At 30.1% G+C, this 15,276-nt stretch overlaps 1 protein-coding gene across 6 annotated transcripts in view; it reads left to right on the top strand.

The window, feature by feature from the left end:
- The window catches only part of LOC148231756 (nucleolar protein 4), a 314,898-nt gene that overhangs the window by 161,084 nt on the left and 138,538 nt on the right, over positions 1–15,276 (top strand). For 5 of the 6 annotated variants that reach the window (XM_088192002.1, XM_088192001.1, XM_088192000.1 and 2 more), the window contains 2 exons: positions 1,966–2,100; positions 4,916–5,977. In XM_088192002.1, coding sequence (XP_088048128.1) covers positions 1,966–2,100; positions 4,916–5,977 — 1,197 coding nt within the window. Of the gene's footprint in view, positions 1–1,965; positions 2,101–4,915; positions 5,978–8,104; positions 8,364–15,276 lie in introns of those variants that run through there. The other variant, XM_088192008.1, reaches the window with a different exon arrangement.

Genomic DNA, 15,276 nt, shown 5'->3' with positions numbered 1-15,276 from the left:
CTTAGCCATCCCAGCTATTACTCCAATTTTTCAAAGAAGAAATTGTTTAAAAATAAACTTTTATTATATAAATCTATGATACGGCCGCTGATGACATATGTATGGTCCAGCACATACGTATTTTGCAAAACAAGTGTTTAAGAATCGCCTTAAATGCCCACCCTAGAACTAACGTCAAATTAACTTACCGTTTAGGTATAAACATAAGCTACCTAAACATATATTAAGAAACGAACCGTCTGAGAAGTATAATGATCTGCATTCATGTGCTTACTACTGTGACACCTGCAGGTTCCCGGAGAAAGTGGGGACGCTAAATGTTCGTGCGAGTACATCCTTTAGTATTATTGTAAAAACTGTTATTTAGTTATAAATTAAAATTGTTTTTTAAATCTTTTTCGATGACTCGCCGAAATTAATGTGAAATTTGTTATTTTTAAAAATCTTTAAATTAAAAATAATAGATCTGCAAAGAGGTTTTTGCCAACTTTTCCTTTAGAAATAATTATCTAGACTTAAATAATAATTTTAAGAGACTGAAAATGTTTAATATAACTTAGGTTGTTAGGTTCTTAATATTATAAATAATGTATTGCATCCAAAGATATGAAAATTTATAAACAAATACTCTTGTTAGAGTGAAAAAATTTAAAGAAAGAAATGCGTTTTTTTATTTTAAATATTTAGTCCAGGATAGGTTTAAGTAATAATTTACGCTTATTTTTGTCAAAAAATATTAAAGTTATGGCATTTAAATAGTGTGTAAACCTGTATTTTCAATTTAGCAATGATCGTGCAGTATTTATAGCAGTGAGATGTATCACCAGTCTATTAATAAGAACAGATCTATTATTATTTACTAATTTGTTCCTCAACTCTTAATGATCTATATACGCTTTTACGTACCGCCGTTCGTCGTCGTGGTTGATACATGAAAACAAATATTTTTAGATTTTGCTAAAAAATTACTTTATTTATAAATTTGTTAATATTACTTGAAAAATAACAAAAATTTTTTTTTATATTTTTTCATTGTTAAAATGAAGGCGAAATATTTTATATGTATGTATTTATTCAAAAATAAGCTTTACTTTATTTTTTATTATTTTAATAGCATTGTTATTCATAAGATAATATAATAAATATTACATAAGTATGTATGCTGTTTTCAACTAATCGCTTAATTTGTTAAAAAACATATTTATCCAGTTTAAAATATATCGTTAAAATTTATGTATAATATTTATATAATTTATATAGAATTCATTAAACAACATTGTATTTTGTAAATTCAAATCAATTTCTCGCAACTAACTTCATGCATTAAACACGTATGTCGATGCTCTTTTTATTATTTCACTTTATAAATACTGTCTTTCATTGCTATAAAAAAAATGAAATATGTTTATGTTAAAAATTCCATGAATGTTATACATATGATCTAAATTATGTTGGGAAGTAAATATTTAATCTACTATCGCTGCAATATCGATTTTATTGCTAAAGCTGTAATTGATTTTTTTATTGCTACTGCTATTAAATTTAAATAGTGCAATAAGCAGCATATGTTTCGTATTTTTTATATAAAAAATAGTCAAAAATAGCAATCTTAAACATATGGAACATTGACATCTATTGGTGGAAATTGAAACTTAACATGAAAATTTGTAAAATAATAAATATCTATTTGGTTCGAAACTTAGATAAAACATAAAATATTATTGCAATATTATGGCGTATTAAATTTTATTAATAAAAATATACAATTAACTTAAAAATATTATTTTATTCAATCGATTAATATGCTTTTATTAATATAAAAATAAAATTTATTTTTATATAATTTATCCATTTTTCGAACCAATTATCTGAACGAAAAAGTTCTTCAAACGTCGCACAGATGTTTTTGTAAATTCCACTCAAATTACTTAATTTTTTTAACAAATATATTTTTATATTTTGCAGAATTCGTCATGTCAGGATCCTGTCTATCGCAAAGTGGCAATAGTGGAGAACTTCTTCGACATAATCTACACAGTCCACGTAGACCTGGAAGGAAGAGCTGGAAAACATGCCGGACAGAAGCGGACGTACAGAACGGTTAGTAAAATATATTTTTGAACATCTTAGGAATATATTAATCATATTATATTATGCAATTAATTTCTTAATCGGAGGAATTTATCAATTGCATATTTACATCTGGGGGGGAGTGATGCCGTTACGTAGTTTTCACGGTCACGGGGGAAAATGGGCAAGCGAAAGAAAACGAAACTCGTGGTTGTTCCGTCTCCTTTTCTCTCGCATGTCTATTTATCCGTCTGTATTCTAACACGTTTGCATTTGCACGTGAATGAATTCGGAAACAGGGCTTTTAAATTCAATGCTCTATGGAGCTTTTTAATATTTTTTCATGGCATTCTTAAGATTATGCTTTGTTTGGCTACGTGATGTGAATTTTTAATAATAATCATGTGTATTATTCATCATCATAGTTGTTGACATACTGTATTAATAATAAATTGCAATGGAAAAGAATCGATAGAATCGATTACAATAAAGGTAACTAACCTGACCCAAGAAATAATATACCTTAATATATATATTGTATTATACAAAACAATAGTTATATAATTTTCAACACATTACTTTTTCGAATTAATAATATACTCAAAAATATTTTTAATTGCATTTTTTACCTTTTAATTACAATTATTGATTCACAAAAAAATATTTGGTATTAGAAGAAGCCACAAAAATTATAGTGTTTTTTATTATATTTTTGGTAACGATTTGTAATTATTACTTGTTCTTCATATTATTGTATTAGAAAACGCCATTTGAATGCAATCGATTTATAAATTAACCTATTTATACAAAACGCGCTATGAATTAGAAGTCACCACTAAACTTATTGAGACACTTTTAAAGATTTAACCATAAATATTAATCAGTGTCGTAAAAAATTGAATCATATGTCACCAAGGAACAATGTAATGTCTTTATTTAAACTCGCGATTAAGCAATTATTTGGCTAAGTTAAATGCGTTAATATTATTAATTTGCGTAAAAAAATGTAATCATTTACTAATTTTCATCGTTCATTTAAAGTGGAAGCACAGCTTAACGCCTAATTGTTCGAAATAAACACGTTAGAAATTTGTCAAAGCGGTTTGCAGGAACATATAAAAATATTCGACTTTAATTTAAATATATACTAGACAGATTAATTATATAGTGTAACTATTATTTTTCCTCATGTTTTTTTTATTAATAAAATTATAAAATATATCTTTATAGCTTTAAAATTATTAGTAAATATTTTGACTTGAAATTACGTTCACAATAAATATTTTCAATATTAATAATATTATTATTAACATTGGAAAACGATGACTAAAATAGCCCATGTCTCAAACCTTATACTCTAATAAACTATATTTGCTTTTGACTTTAAAATTAACCTAATCGATAATATACTAGTAAATCTCCCTGATTATTATATTGAACATTTTAGAACACATTTAATTTTTAATAATAATTAATTAAAGTAGTTTATTTTATGCAGTCGTTTTATAACCCCTGATCTATTTGTTTTCGGTCTGACACAACAGATAGATTTAAAAGCACCTGTTGCGCCCACGTGTGTTGTACGTGTGTGTGTATGTGTGTGTCAACAGTGAAGACGTTTAAATTTAAAGGGGTCGAAGGGAGAGTGGGTGGTGGGTGGCCGGTGGGCGAGACGAATAAAAAGCAGGGAATCACCGCCGAACTGGGGGATTCCTCACGTGATTTGCTTATTGTCTCGCCGTTCGCATAATGTCAATTCAGAGTAAGCGAAGCGCAACATTTTCTCTATTGGAAAATAATAAATTTATAATATATATTTTGCTCTACTTATGCACTATTTTTTTTTTACACTTCGTCGTTATTTTGGTATAAGTTTCGCAATTACAAAATCACATTTTTTTGTAAGAGTGAGAAAAAGGTAGAGAATTTCATTATTTTATTTAATTTTGCTTTGCCAAAATACGCAAAAATATGACATAAAACTGCAAATAATCACAATCTTTAAAAGCGATTAACTAAAATTATGGATTTATAAAAATATATATATATAAAAGCACATACTATTTTTATTGCAGTGATGTTTATAATTGTTTGCTGATTTTTTTCTATCTAGTATATAGTTTTATTGTAGTCGATTTTGTATTTTTACGGTCACTAGTGACGTGTAATTATAATTTATGCAAGGAAAAAAATTGATGATGAATGAAATTGGTGCATAACTTTGTATTATCTATAATAAATCAGATTGTTATGTTGTAATTTAGATTAATCCTAACAAATTAATTTATATTTAATAATTACAGGTTCAGTTTTTATTTTTTTTATATATAAACATATATTACATAATTTAAAATACATACAGTTTACTGAATAAATTAAAAATATAACATAAGACTAATAATAAGAAAATATAATTTATTTAAGTTTAAGTTTGCGACTATATATAACTATTTACTTAACGCTTCTAAAGCAAATTATGCATCACACTTTAATGCTTCTAAAGCAAACTATATTAAGGCATGGTTACCGATTTTAGAGATTTGTGGGTTTATATGGTTTCATGTAATATTTTTTAGCATTTTTATGTAAATGTTTTCGCTATGGTATCTACCATTTTTAACGGTGAAATATTATATTTTTTATTTTAAATGCTTTTGTTTATTACTATAAGAAATTATCAGCTTGATTTATTTTTTTAAATATACGCGACCACGTATCGTTTCTTTTGTTTGTTTTTTTATTTCAAAGCCAAAGTTTTGACAAGTGTTTTAAAAACATATTTTTAAGCTTTCGTTTATCATAACATGAGTTTTATTATATACAACATTTTTTTTATTTGTTACAGATAACGGAAACGTACGCTTTCCTGCCGAGAGAGGCCGTCACCAGATTTCTGATGGGCTGTACAGATTGTCAAAGAAGACCGAGATCACTATCTCCTTCGTCGGTCCTGCCAACGCCCAGTCCCAGCCCCACGCCCTTGCCCTCCACCGTAATACCGAACGGTTTCCATCAATTACCGCCAACGTTACCGCTGAAACCCTTAGACCACCATCACCACATAACTAAGAACGGAATAGTCGACATAGTGACCAAAAACTGGGAGAGCGAAATAGACGCTTCGCAACATACGAAATCGTTCAAAGACATTCTACCGGTTTACGAGTCGCCAGAAATCTCAAGACCCAGAAGCTACTTGATCCCAGAACAAGATAATTATCCACTGAGCGAAACGAACGGCGTCGATCTGACGAAAGGGTCGAATAAAAATTATAATGGAATCGTCAACTACCATATGCCAGCTGCGAATAAATTCGAGTCGCCCATCAGCGCCTTTAGAACTGTGAGGAAAGAATTGAACTTCGGCTATCCTAAAGACGAATCTAAGAGGGAACTGCCTTTACAATCGCCCAATGGATCGTGTAAATCTGTAAGCTCGATCAAATCCACGGAGGAAATCAAGAAGCCTGTTAATGTTGAAAAATGCGAAAGTGTCAAGAGCGACGAGGAAGTGAAAGTAACGAAAGAACATAAAAGTAGCAAAAGCAGCAGTGTGAGCAAACCCAGATCGAAACCTTATAATCCTCTGGACGTATGCAATTTGACTTCGAAGGATCCGCCTAAATCTAGGCTGTCGCCCAAAAGGAGACATTTACATCCGATGTACAGCGGATTGGATCAGCATAGAAGCAGTCTGGAATCTAAGTCGTATTCTAAGCCCTGGTCTCCGTCCATGTTTTCGCCGCACAGATTGTCTACGGAAAGCTCAGGGAGCGGACATTATTTCGGCAAGGGACATATGATGGATGTGGAGATCGACTACAGCGTGCCCATCACGACTACGTATATGAAGCACATGAAGAATTTAGGGTACAGCTACGACAGTTCAATGAATTTCGAGAAAAAGGTAGGAACACATTTTAATTACTTACCGGTATTATAATAATTATTATGAAAGCCATGTTTAAATTGAATCAACAACAATACTAATTTTGCAAACTAAACATATTAAGGAATAGACAAATGACAGGCAAAATCCTGTCAATCTAATCATATAATATTTAATCTTTAAATCAATAGAAACTTTTATTCTTAATACATATAAGTCAATGCAATATTGTTGTATTTTATTAAAACAGGCTTTAAATTTCAATCGCGGGATAAAATTAGTATGTGCAACGAATGATTTATATAATTCAATATATGAACTTAGTTTTTCTAATTGACAAATAAATTAATCATACATAAAAAAATCATTGATTAGATATAATTAATTTTACCAATATGTTTTTTGTATAGGATGTAAATGAATATGTTTATTCATTTAACATAATAAAGGATTTTTACCTAGAAATTATGCATATAAAAAGTGCAAATTTTTGCTTTTACTTTATTGTTATTTGGTGAAACAAATAAATCTGTCTTACCTTTTTAGTCTTACAATAAAATTCATAAGCACCACTGCTAGACATATTTAATCTTTAAATCAATATTGTAATTCTAAATAAGCCTTCAAATATGTATATTACTAGTATTATATATGTTGAAAATCAACAGAAACTTTTATTCTTTATACTTATGAACCGATGCAATATTGTTGTATTTTATTGAAACAGGCTCTAAATTTATTATATATAACAAATGATTCATATGAACTGATATCAATATTAAATAAACTAATTTTTTCAAGTTGATAAAAAAATATATCATATGTGAAAAAAAACCATTGATAGGATATGTTAAATTTTACCTAATTCATGATTTTTTTACGTTTTTTGTATATGATCTAAATAAATATCTTGGCAGCCGGTCAAAAGAGCGTGCGTCAAATGAGCGCTGCGTCATTAGAGCGTTTACCAAAGTAGCGCTATCACAAAATAGCGTGCGTCAAATGCGCAGAGTCATATGAGCGCTTAAAAAAACAGAGCACGTCATAAGAGCGCAAAAACAACTTGGTATATATCAAGTAATGAATATTTTAGGAATTATTTATACAAAATATAAGTAATTGTGAGAAATTTACTAAGAATTAAAATTCACGAGATATAGGCGGTAAAATTAGTATTTTATGTGCCAGAGCGCAATGACGATTAAAATGATTAGACAATAAAAATATTATTATTTATTAATTTTTACGTACATACAAAAGTATGGCTCCCCATCCCCATGCATGCAATATATGCATATCAGTGTCGTGCGGTAACTTTGAAACAGGGCATGCGGTTAGGGAGGATAGGAACAAAAACTATATTTTTAAATATATTACAATTTAGGTGAAGCTCGTAAAATAAGGGGAATGGGAATAAAAACTATATTTTTAAATTTATTACAATTTAAGTGAAGCTCGTAAAAAGCACGAATGCTCTCAACCTCACATATGCGCTACTATACAATTAAAAAAATTAGTAATGAAAATCGTATCGATGATTTCTTCAGCTCAATTTAAGGCAAATGTTGAATTAAATAATAAAAAAGTTACTGCAAACAGATATATTATTTCCAAACTAATTGACGTGATTTGCTTTTTATCTAAACAAGAACTTTCTTTTCGAGGACACTCGAAAAATATACTGATTATATAATGCGGTTATTGCTGACTTTTGTAAGAAGGAGAGTCGAATAAAATTAATTTTCAATAAAAATAAATACATAATATGTTTATAAAATAAAGAAAATAAATTTCAAAATATAGTTTTGTTCAGCCCCCCCTAATCGTATAATGATCGACATTATACTTTTAGAAGGTCAATAAGTCAACAACAAAGGTGACCTTCGTGTCACTCTCGCATTAAAATATTAAAAATAAACAAACAACTTGCAATAAAATAATTGGAATTAGAGATGAATATTTTAAAAATAGAAAAATTGTCAACCTTCGATAAAATTTTTTTTTTTTTGTAATCTGAGATGCACGACATTTTAATCGTTATGGTTTATATGAACATAACACGAAGCATAACCTTGAACTCGGTTTGAACTTGTTTATGCATCTCAAATATTTAAAAAAAAATCAGTAGCTATGTGACGTCGGACGCGTAAACTGTTTCGTTACATTTTTGTCGAATAAGTGTTTTCGTTTATAATAATATCCCTTTCGATGTTTTTAATTATAAAGTGATAGTGTAATTTAGTGTATGTGTTAGAATTAGGCAGTGTATAATTGAAATTAGTGTTACGTGCTAGTGTCCACGCCGTCCATAACCGAAGCGTCCCTTCTTCCGCGGGCCTCGCGAGAGTGACGCCGAAGGCGCGAGGCTATAAACAATTCTAATAACAATCATGCGGTTTACAAGGTAATGTCTTTGTAATTTTCGGATATTTCAAATTGTGTGTGTCATATAGTTAATCCTTTGTGCTAGTAAGTCGACAATGTGTCGACATCGTATTCCAAGCGTTGCACTCGTACGTCGACAAAACTTGAAATGCATTTATTGGCTTTGTGTTCAAGCTAATTTTGCCAATTTCAATTTATTAATGGTAAAAAAACTTCTAATAAACACATTTCAGTAATATTGAATTTGTAACTCACGCAAATAACTCGATAATCTTCAATTTGCGAGTGTAAGTTTATTTTAAAATTTTTCATCGGACATGGACGAATCGTGCTGTGTTAAGACTGAATCGCGTGATACTTGACAGTTATCAATTATTGGTCTTAAACTGATTTTTTCCTTCAAAGGGTATCTATATTTTTATGATATGGGATGAAACGGGATTATATGCTCTAATTGTGCATAATTCTTACTTAATATTGTGTGTCTGTTATCAAATAAAAACGATTTTAGTATGACGAAAAAAAGAGCGCGATGCAAGCAGAGCTCGCTATCTCGCTCGACAACCATCGACCTGGGTATCGACATTTTTAGCGGCAACTCAAATAATAATATTAGTCTTTTCGAGCTAGTAAATTACTAACAATTAGTAATCTGTGTTTTAATTATTTATAAATACATATTATCCATATAATTACGAATGACGATATAATTCATTGAAAGTCGAGTCGAAAATTATTTGTCAATTTAATGAAACATTACAGAACAAATGTAATGATAAATTTAAAATCAGCGTTTCATTTTAGTACAAAATATATAAGTATATCGTACGTATGGGAATGGGGAGCCATACTTTCGTATGTACGTAATAATTAATAAATAATAATGTTTTCATTGACAAATCATTTTAATCGTTAATACGCTCTGGCACATAAAATATTAATTTTACCGCCTATGTTTCGTGAATTTTTATTCTTTGTAAATTTTTCACAATTTACCTATATTTTGTATACATCATTCCTAAAATATATATTATTTAATTTTCTTCAAGTATTTTTGCGCTCTTATGACGTGCTTTCTTATGTCAAACGCTCATATGACTGTCTGCGCATTTGACGCACGCTATTTTGTTACAGCGCTACTTTGGTAAGCGCTTTTATGACGCAGCGCTTATAATGCAGCGCCCTTTTGACACACACTCATTTGTCCGCGCTTATTTGTGACGTTGCCAAATATCTTCATTAATTTAACATAATAGAGGTTTTTTTACCTAGAAATTAAATTAAAAAAATACAAATTTTTGCTTTTACCTAAATGTTGCTAAGTGAACCAAATAAATCTGTCTTAACTTTTAAGTTTTGCAATAAAATTCATAAGCATTGTAACTGCAAACATTGTAGAGTTAGAGTTCTATCTTGTAATCATATTTTGTATTAAATAGTTTCAAATTTTAAATATTATGATACTAAATACTATATTTTCGGCAATAATTAAATATTACAAATAACTATTAAATAGTTGTGCAAATATTTTAGCCTTTAACCCTTTAAATGCTTTATGCGCGTTAACGCGTTGTATATTTCCATATCAGATGAGCGTGTATAAGCGCTCTATATAAAATAAGTAGCACAAAATACTCTTATAATGTTGGATTATTACTAGAACTTAATAATTCACAAACATAATCGACTTTCTAGCGATCTAAATAAGAGGTTTAAGATTTATATTTTTACTTAATCTCTCTATCTAGTGCTGTAAAAAAAGTTAGTTGTGTTTGTTTTGGATAAATGTTTGCAAAGTTAACAATCTGACTGATATTGATACTGATATTGACTGATATTTAAATTCAGAGAAGCCAAAAAATTATTGAATAATATATTTTTTATATAATATAACGCTCGTTGCCGAGCATTCCCACTGCGACGGCGCCGACACGATTTTATTGCTTTTGACGTGAATTTTTGACTTCTGAGAAGTGATAATTGTTTTATGCGCTCTCCTATTGGTCAAAATTCGGTTTAAATATATTTTAATCAGCCATTTTATATCAAAACTCCATAATATTATCAGTAAGGATAGCTATCATATTTTTAAAACATAGTATAACATGCAAATAAACTATGTTGCAATATCTGTCTTTACTTGTTCTTCTGCATATTTTCCCCTGAGAGAAATATTTTGGACATGATCTAATAAAAGTTCAATAATAGAACTTTCATTCTTTTGACTTTGTCTAAGGTTACAAAAAAATGGATTCAAATTAATGAAAATTGCTGTTCGTGAATTATCACCAGCCCTTGAAATACCTGCATCATTTCTTAAAGAAGTTGATTGCAGATGGCGAAAATTAAAAAAAACAATTCAATTATGAAGGTTGTAATGAACCTATACATAACATTGAAAACAAATTGTATAGTAGACAAGAAGTTAGATTTGATAACCTAAAATATCATGGAAAGTTTATTAAATTTTTTAATACCATCAATGGTTTATTTAATGTTTCGCCAGATTCGTTGATGGAAATTGTAAAAAATAAAGAACAAGCTTATTCATCATCATGAATAATCGGATATTTATGCCATTGAACTCTGTGAATAATTAAAATTACTCTAAAGCCACATTCTTTACCACAAGAAATCCTAAAATTAATGATTAAAATTTAAAAGAGATATATCTCAACGCAGTGACTGCAATTCGAATAATTCTGACAATTCCTATCCAATATTTGACACCAATCCATTTCTTTGTTGAAGTAAGATCTAGAGATTTTATTCGAGTGCCTTAAAACTATCATTAAACAGTTAATCGGATACGCAATGTCGTTTGTTTAGGTCGACGAAAAATTTATAAAAACACTGAATATCTCGAAATTAATTAAATTTTGTAGCATAGATTTTTTTATATAATAATACGAACTCCAATATGTTCTTTAAGATTTAAAATTGTATTTTAACTAAATCATAAGTTCTTTCGGTAAATTTTAATGATGACCGTATACTTAATAGTTAAAGTAGAATGTCCTAAAAAGAATTTAAGCCCACGCGTGTATACGAATGGTACATCTTAACACCTCGAGGCATATTATATTTTCAACAAAGGACCCCGTGTTTCTCTCGTAATTATGAACACAAGATATCTGCCAGCAGCAAAGCTACTGCCAGAACTCGTATATTTCACGACCGCATGAAAAAAAATATAACGATACAAGCATTTTCGTCGTTATTTGCTGTTCAGCCCTCGTTCGTCTTCTCAGAGACCCCCTTCGGGTCGGTCAGGGGGCACAATGGTCATTCGGCGGGGGGTGCGTTATCCGCCCCGGCGTCCTCTCTAACCCCTCTATGTACGTATGTGTGTGATATATAAGAAAGACAAGGGTAAAAGCGGGTATCCCCTTACCAGGCACACGTAAGATTGATTGGGGTTTCTCCTGTCCATTTCGGGGGTGCCATGGGGGTATCTTTCTTTTTTTTTACTTCTTCGGTTTCTTACGCGCGTGGGGTGTGTGTCCGGATCTTATAACGGGGGACTGGGACGGTCATTTTCACATTCGAGGGATATATGGTCGGAAATAATTAACAAGACATCAAATAAAATGGGTATTTGTATTTATTTAATTAAATATGGGTACATTGATATGCTTCTGCATACGTACAGGTAAATAAAAATTATTCAATACAGTTAAAATATCATGTAACAATTACTTGATTCTCTTTAGTAGTTATCATTCCTTTAAATATAGATGAAACATTTAATTTAAAAAAATTGATTGCTGTCTTTTCTTAATTTATTGAAAAACTGCTAGTGTATTTAAGATAAACTAATATATAAAACCCCCAAGAAAAGACAATTTTTAATTTAAAATATAACACGTTGTTATTTAATATATTTTCATCTTATTTGGTAGACATTTTTTCTTAAGATTTGGTTTAAAAATTGAAAAGTACAGCTAAATAAATGTATAGTTTTGCTTAAATGTGATTTTTAATAAGAGTTAAAGTAAATACAGATTTACAATAAAAACATGTAAACTTTATAATTTATTTCTTAGCTTAACTTATATTAGATAAAATATGATACAAATAATGATATAAAATAAAATTAATTAGATGTTTAAAAAAAAGAAAGTAGATATTATAAGACCACTAAATTTTTAACATTTGATGAGCCTGGGATCGAGTGAAAGTGAAGTGAAAGTTTTGCACCTAACCTTATTTGCATCAAACTTTTTCAATAGCTTAATCCAGTGGTCATACAACCAATGAACCGAATATATTGCCCTATGCAAAAGGTTAATTGTTGACATGTCAGAGAAATATTATTTTATTTTAATAAAAAATGGGTAAAAAATGCATATAAAAACCTCAAACTTTTATCTAGAATTTAGCTTTCGAATTTGAACTTAAAGAAAGTCAATATTGTCTGTATTTTTTTTTACAAATTTTGTATTTTTTTTTATAATAAAAATTTAGAAAAAAAAACCATGAACCAAAAATTGAGGCGTTAACTTCCAAAAGAATCGTCAGTATTTCTTCATTACTTTTCTATGTTTTCATTGTAATATATATTCTTATAATCAAATAAATATGTCTTAAAATAAAAGAATTTTATTGATTAAGCTTTTGGGTCAACCGCCCGTAGGAAACAACTGCTTTCCTTAGTCTTCTAAGGATCGTCTCGGTCGATTCGTCGTAGCTCTGCTTAGTACAAATTTGGCTAAACTCTCGTTATTCTAAGTCGGTAGCAATGTAAAGGTTCTTAATACATGGGATCAAAGTCTAACATTACTTTCAGCATAGGATCCTCTGACTTGAGGTGAAATACTACTTTTTGCTATGCTCTAATTTAGATCTTATTATATCGGACTCTATAGCAAAGTCGTCATTCTGTGGAATGCATAATTTAAAAATGATGTGTTTGGTTGCTTTTTTTTGCGGAAATATTTGACACCAACCAATTTTTTTGTTCAAGTAAGGTCCAAAGATTTAGAAATGATTGTTTTGGCTTATATACCCTTGAAAATTGTCGAAAGCCCAACGCTCCTTTCAGACTTCAGTGCTCAGATCTTCGTTTTTCTCTTATACTTTTATTATATTTTTAAAGTGAAGTGTTTTGGGTGAAATAGTGAAAGTGATTCAATACGGCTTTGTTTTAAAGATTCAAGAACAAACTTTAATAGGATGGTGATTTGTTATAATGGACGTAACAACTGTTTCATGTTTACATTTTTTATATTTCGAAAAAATAAGGATAAAAACCTTCTTGAATTATTAAAATTATGTTATATAACTCTATGGAAAGCCCCCATACATTTTTTCAATCTGTCGATTTCTACGCCGATTCTTTTTATCTGATTATTATTGTAGTTCCTAAGTTATTATAGCAAAGATAAGGCCATTTGAGAAAATCGTAAAAATGTTTTGCTATTTAAATACTTTCTACCACTATTAAAATTAATAATAAACAGCTTAGTTTCCGTAAAAATCACTCGACAACACATCAACTAAATAGTTAAATGAAGCATATATGCGATAATTATAATATGAAAAAAATAAGGGGTTTTTAATGTTAGATATAGAAAAAGCTTTCGACACAGTATGGCATGATAGTTTGATTTATAAACCATACAAAAATAATACCCTTGACTATCTACTACGTTTAATACGCTAGTAGAAGCTATGTTGTTTCACTAAATAATGGACACTCGAATCTGCGCAAAATTAAAAATATATTTTTGTAATTGCGATAAATTATAGAAGAAAATATTTTTTTTATTTCTATCTCTAGCAATTATTTTAAAACCTTATTAATACACAGTTTTCTCTGTTGACTTTTGAGGAGTTGTAACTCAATAAACACTGTTCTAGCACATTTTAAATTCTTAAGCTCTATACATAATTTCTTTGGACACGCAGCAATAGCGTGCGTGGCATCCTTCGTCCTAAGTTTCCGATCATATAATTGGGGTGGCTTACCCTAGATTTTTTGCCCGTTCGTCCTCCGGTGGAGTCTTTCCTCCCTATGATTCTTGCGAACCTTGGAAGGCCACCCCACCCCTTCGGCGGAGTCGTAGTGAGGTTTTGATGAAAGGTCTCGGACCAAGGTGGGCGGCGGCGCCCCCATCTCGACGGGAGCCCTATGGGGAGACGGGGCCCGTATGAGAGAGAGATCCACGGCCGCCTAAATGCAGAAGGATCCCGACGCCATTCTTCACCGGCCGCCTCTCGAACCCGAAAACCGGAGAAAAATGGGAAATAAAAGATGGCCGGGCCTAGATTAGGCTTGCGGGCGTAATTCAAGGGCCGCCCCGCCGGGAAACAGCTTATGCGCAAAAATGTCCGGGAAATAAATCTCATAAGACAAAATCCTTTGTTATAATTGCGACGTCAAACGTTAGCGCGTATGGGGGACGACGCTTGGCGCCGATTTAATAATTGCCAATCATTTATTTTTCCGAGAGAGAGAGAGGGATATCAGCCCACTTTCTCAATAAAAGACGAAATTGGACGGTGAAAGTCAGATGAAAATTTAGCATAGTAAAATTCGTATTAGCTAGCTTGAAGGTGTACTTATTTTTATTAATACCACTACTATAGCTTATTATTTAAATTCCTATCAGACAATATTCACTTAGAAAAACATATATAATTGCTTATTTAACAACTTTATTTTTTAGTTATTTAAATACACTTTTCTTTAAACCTGTTGTATGACATATATTTAACCTATAAATTAATTTTGTTACAGAAAAATTATAAATATATATGAAAGCAGATTATTTGATCATTTTTCTGTTACACTTCTTAGATTTTGATTTTATTCAATAGGCAGTAGGGTTGTTCGATTTTTTAAATCGATCTTTTGGATAAATTTGTGAAATTCATAATACAAGACATATGTAATTATTATGTAATTGGTTAATTAGAATTCGAAGTAT

This window comes from Plectrocnemia conspersa, unplaced genomic scaffold (assembly GCF_051122295.1).
Source record: "Plectrocnemia conspersa isolate PC_06_02 unplaced genomic scaffold, ASM5112229v1 ptg000009l, whole genome shotgun sequence".
Taxonomy (NCBI): Eukaryota; Metazoa; Arthropoda; class Insecta; order Trichoptera; family Polycentropodidae; genus Plectrocnemia; species Plectrocnemia conspersa.
The sequence above is the reverse complement of the archived record's forward strand: the minus strand, read 5'-3'. Positions and strand labels throughout refer to the sequence as shown.